Source organism: Cavia porcellus, unplaced genomic scaffold (genome assembly GCF_034190915.1).
Source record: "Cavia porcellus strain 051 isolate PalLab524CR breed Dunkin Hartley unplaced genomic scaffold, mCavPor4.1 scaffold_23, whole genome shotgun sequence".
NCBI classification, from domain to species: domain Eukaryota; kingdom Metazoa; phylum Chordata; class Mammalia; order Rodentia; family Caviidae; genus Cavia; species Cavia porcellus.
Genome location: NW_026947506.1, coordinates 30783748 through 30788747, shown reverse-complemented (window position 1 = coordinate 30788747; position 5000 = coordinate 30783748). Strand labels below are relative to the sequence as shown.

At 60.0% G+C, this 5000-nt stretch overlaps 1 protein-coding gene across 1 annotated transcript; it reads right to left on the bottom strand.

Annotated features, from left to right (window-relative positions):
- Positions 1 to 221: 221 nt before the first annotated feature.
- On the bottom strand, positions 222 to 4590 carry Uncx (UNC homeobox). Its single transcript, XM_063234010.1, has 3 exons — positions 4054 to 4590; positions 3718 to 3893; positions 222 to 1729 (listed from the first exon to the last, which is right to left on the bottom strand). Exons 1-3 carry the CDS (start codon positions 4340 to 4342, stop codon positions 569 to 571), a joined length of 1626 nt encoding a protein of 541 aa, XP_063090080.1. The 5' UTR covers positions 4343 to 4590; the 3' UTR covers positions 222 to 568.
- Between the last annotated feature and the right edge of the window lie 410 nt (positions 4591 to 5000).

The following is a 5000-nucleotide window of genomic DNA, read 5'->3' as shown; positions in this document are numbered from 1 at the left end:
GGGCAGGGAGGGGAGGGCTGGGGAGGGGGAGCTACGGATGCATAAATTTGTTCAATCAGAAAACACAAACACATGCACACAATAGGAAGCATTAAGCTCAGACCTTAGAGGGGGGTGCAGAGCCCCTCCCTGCCCCACAGGCCGCCTCGAGAGGAGTGGAAATGGAGGGGAGGAGCGGCGAGGTTGGGCACCAGGAAATTTAAAAATGATGGACCCAGAGCTTGCGTTTGACCAGCTTTATTTATAAAAAATGGTACATATATAAATATTCTTAGTCATTTTTGCATTTTACAAGGCTGAGGATTCTTGTTGTGGGTTTTTGTGGGGACTGTGGGTTCTTTTTGCTCCCTCGGGAGGTGGAGGGTCTCACCCCAAGACCTGTGGTTGCTGCCTAGGTCCTAATCAATACAGCGTTTCTGTTTGCCTTCAAAAATAACAATAAAAGGAAGAAAATAAAAGAAAAGAGGGGAAAGCAGTGTATCTAGAGCCGATCACCTGATTTGATGTGTGTCGGAGCCTGAGCGAGCCGGGGCAAGCCTGCTAGGCGCCTCTCCCGGCCCCGCTCCCCTCAGTCCATGTCCACCTCGTCGCCGTCCGGCAGGCTGGGTCCGGTTGCCTCGCCAGGCTCCGGGGCGACGCAGGTAGCTGGCTCCACCGTAGGGCTGGGGGCCCGCAGGCCCGGGCCAGAGTCGGACCCGGGCGATGGTGCAAGCGGCGGGGGTGGTGGGGCCACGGGGCAGCCGGGCCCTGCGTCCACGCAGTCTCCCGCTCCGCCCTCGGTCGTCACTGCGACCGCCACCGAGGCTAGGTCCCGGAAAGGCGCCGGCGCCTGGGCCCCTGGGGAGGCGACAGCGTCGGGGCTACGGCGTGCAAAGGCCGAGTCCGGGGCACTGCTGGGCCCCGAGAAGGCCCCGAAGCTGGCCTGTGCCGGTGGGGCAGGCGGTGCAGAGGGCGCAGGCGGCGCGTCCTTGGGTGCGGGCTCCGCGCCCGCACCGCCTTTGAGCGCCGTTTGCGGCACCAGGAAGCCTAGAGGCTGCGTGATGGGGTAGAGCAGGAAGTGGCCCTTGCCGATGAGGGTCCGAGGCGCACAAGGCAGCCCCGGCGTGAAGTCCAGCCCTGCAGCAGCTGCGGCATTGGCTGGGGCGGTTTTTCGGCGTGGTGGTGAGTCGGACAGCAGGCTCTCCACGCTGAACGGGCTGGCCTTGGGTAGGCCCGCGGCCACCACTGCCCCGGGCCCGCACGAGGCGGCGTCCTTGTCCGCAGGGCGGCCTAGCCGCGGCTGCGGGCCGGCGCTGCTTCTTTGGCTCGTGTAGAAGGCAGGGTCGCAGGTGCCCGGCGTGGGCGGCTCTACCGGGGGTGCGGGCGCAGTGCCTGCGACGCCCGAGGAGGCATGTGCTCCGGGGCCCTTGACCACTGCGGCAGCAGGTGGTGGTGGCTCTGGTGGCTCTGGGGACAGGCCACCACCGCCACTGTCGCTGTCAGAGCTGGGCGCGCTGTGCAGAGACAGCCCGCCCGGTGAGTGCAGGTGGCGACTCTGGCTCTTGAGCAGCTTCTTTTCGTGTTTGCGCTTCTTCTTCTCCATTTTCTCCAGCTCCTTGCGCGCAATCTCCTCGGGGTCCATGGGCTCGCCGCTGCATGTGGTCGGGTGCGAGTTGTGTGCTGGCCGCCCTGGGCCCTTCTTGGTGTTTTCTTTCTTCCTCCACTTGGCCCGGCGGTTTTGGAACCAGACCTAGAGTAGCCGAACAGAGGAAAGGAAGGCACCATCAGGCAGCAGGCCCGCCGCTGCCGCTGTGGCCCCCACGCGCCCTGGAAGGCCTGCACACCCGGCTCAGCCCTGCTGGCCCTGGGCTTGGCTTTGACACTGCAGGTTCCAGCGGGCGTCTTTTCCACCCAGAAGGAGTGTGCATTGGGCCTCCAGGCCTGCTTCTGGCTCTGGCTTCTCATCTCCATACCTGAGGGCTGCGCCCTTCCCTCAGGCAAGGCTGTGGGGGCCAAAACAGAGGGCTGCAGGTTCCTGTAGCCAAACAGAACAGGGCCCTGCTTGCCCTTCTCAGCTTCTCACAGCTCGAGGTCTAAGCAGCCTGCCCAGCCTGATGATGGCAAGTCCTCTGGTCGCTGAGTGCTTCACTGGGCAAGCACCCTCCACACCTGTCTTCGACCCCCTGAAGATTGTCAAAGTCCATACTCCAAGGTCTCCCATGAAGGGAATCAAGATGCCTCTTCCTGGGCAAGGCCTGGCAATCTGATGTGGATGGGCCTTCTGCAGCTCCCTCCCCAGTAAAGCTACACATCCTTCTTTCTGGGGGTCTGGACCAGGAACCCACAGAACCTTCCCAAACCAGTCTTGCTTGGCCTGGTTGGTAGGGCAAAGCTGAGGCCCATTCTGCTTCGTTCTGCAGGCCTTGTCCTGAGGAGCTGCTGTTTCCAGGGAGGGAAACAGCAGCCCTAGACCCTTGCTGTAACCAGGGACTACCATCCAGCCAAAGTCAAATCCCTGCTGGCCCCACAGAACCGAGGGCAGCACTACTCTCCTCTAGAGAGTGAGAAAATTCCAATTCTTTGTTCTGGTCAGAAGACACTCAGTGTAATAGCAGGCCAGGCCTGATGGCAGGGAACCTTGTTTGGACAGAAGATCTAGGCATTAAGCGGAGACTCCGAAGGCTGCTCTCTTTCTCCTTTCTTTTTAAAAACTTTTTGTTTGTTTGTTGGATATGAATCCAGGCTACCCTGACATCAACAATTACTCATTATCATATTAGGGGAGAGATGAAGGGATCTTGGCTTTACTTAAGACACTTAGAACAAATTGGATAAAAGGATTTCCAAACAGCGCTGATCACAAAAGGAGGGCCCAACAAAGGACCAAAACACTTTTTTAGGCAAGGATTTTGGTGCTAGACAGGTGATTTTTCCAACACCTATTTGAAAGCCAGGTACCCAGCACTGCATAAGGCACCCCCGATATCCCATAGACCCCAGAGAAAGGAGGTTTCTATGATCCAAGGAAGCATCTAATTATGCACACATCATTCTGAAATTTTAATACACTAAATTGACTCTATTTTTTGTTGTTCTTGTTTTTTTTAAGAACACAGTTGGCTGGCTCCAAATGTAATCAAATAATTGAGAGATGGAAGATAGAAACAGAAAAAGATAAAGCCATGGACGTATTAAAAATTCAGACATCTCTTTTTTTCTCTCTGCGTTCTCTAAGTTAACCATTTAAGTTTACACCTCCCCTGCCTCAGCTGCCCCTTCTACAAAACAATGAATAAATCCATGTTCCCATCTGAATATTTCACAGGCGGGAGGTAAACAGGCAGATCTGCTCGCTGTGGCTGAGGGACCCTTCTGGTGAGCGAGCGGAGGGCCGGCACAAATTTCGCTTGCAGCCAGGGCCGCGCTGGCCGCTCTTCGCTTATCCGCGCAGCCTCGGCCAGACCTCTACGCCCGGCCTCCGCGAACTCACCGCGCCGCTTCCCGGTTCACACGCAGCCGCTATTCTGACTGCTTTGGTGCAGCCACCAGCCCACTAAAGCCACCTCGGGCCTCAGGAGGGGCCCAGCCCCAATGCTACCCCCACTCCTTTAAGCCCGTTGGGAGAGAAGAGTGGGCTCGGAGCCTAGAATCGCATCCCGCCGCCTGGAACAAAGGCGCGCGTGGCGCTCTAAACGCCTGGCGCGGGACTGCAAATCCGGGAGGGACACGAGTCTTTACCTGAACTCGGGACTCGACCAGGTCTAAGCGCAGCGCCAGCGCCTCGCGCATGAACACGTCGGGGTAGTGGCTCTCGTTGAACGCCTTCTCCAGCTCCTCCAGCTGCCAGCCGGTGAAGTTGGTGCGTGTGCGCCGCCGCTTGCAGCCCGGGCTCTCCTTGTCTGGGTCCCCCGAGTCTGAGGGCGCGCACAGAACGCAGCGCGGCTCAGCCACCGGCCCCGACCTGACCCTTCCCTCCCCGCTGGCCACGCCGTTCTAAGGGCGCACGGAGAAACAGCCGCGCGCGGGCCACCCCTGTCCCAGCGGTTCCCGATCCTCGCCGCGCGCCCGTCCTACCTGACAGTTTGAAAGGCTGGCTGTCGCCGCCGACCCCGCAGGCGGCCGGCAGCAGCGGCGTGGGGTTGACCACCGAGGCGGCGGCCGCGGCGCACGAGCCGCTGAGCAGGCCGTCGATGGAGAACGGTACCGACGCGGCAGCGGCGGCGGCGGCGGCAGCCGACTGTAGCTGGTGGCCGGCCAGCTCGTACACGTGGTGGTGGCCCAGCGGATAAGGGAAGCCCACCACGCCGCCCAGCGAACCCCCGAACTGGGCATGCGGGTGCTCCAGGAGGCGGCCGTCCATCATCTCGCGCGGGGGGCCGGCGGGGCGCGGGGGCGCGGGCCGGGGCCGGGGCGGGCCAGCGGCGGGAGGCGCGGACGGCGGCGGAGACAGGGACCCCGAGCCTTACACATGCTTCGCCCGCACTCCGGCGCTTTACTTTATCAACATCAAGCTCCCGATAATTAGCCGCGGCCCGGGGAATTTGGGACCAATAAGAAGCGCTAATCGGCTCTGACGTCAGAGGCGTGCTGGGTGCAAGGAAACGTTTTCCATATCGATTGCTAATTATACCTGACATGCACCTCAATAAACAGTATCAGGAACTGTCACAACAAGACGGGGGGGGGGGCGGGAGGCGGGGGAGGGAGGGGCGCCGCCCAGCGCGGGGCGGGCGGCTCGGAGCGGCCGGGCAGGGCCCCGGCGAGCCCCCAACTCCAGCCCCCGCGCGCTCCCGCCCTTCCGCAAATCACTAATAGATTTCCCTTTAAAACATTCACCGGCGTGTTGTGGGGATTTTTCACCAGAAATGCTGTACTCTGTGAACCTTTAAAGTGATGTTGCTCCAATTACAGAGAGACATTGAGCGGCAAATAGACTGATCCAATAATAGGAGATTCATCATCCGCTCTTTCCGAAACTGTCACATTGAATTTAAAACTACAAGGGCTTCTCATCGCCTCCT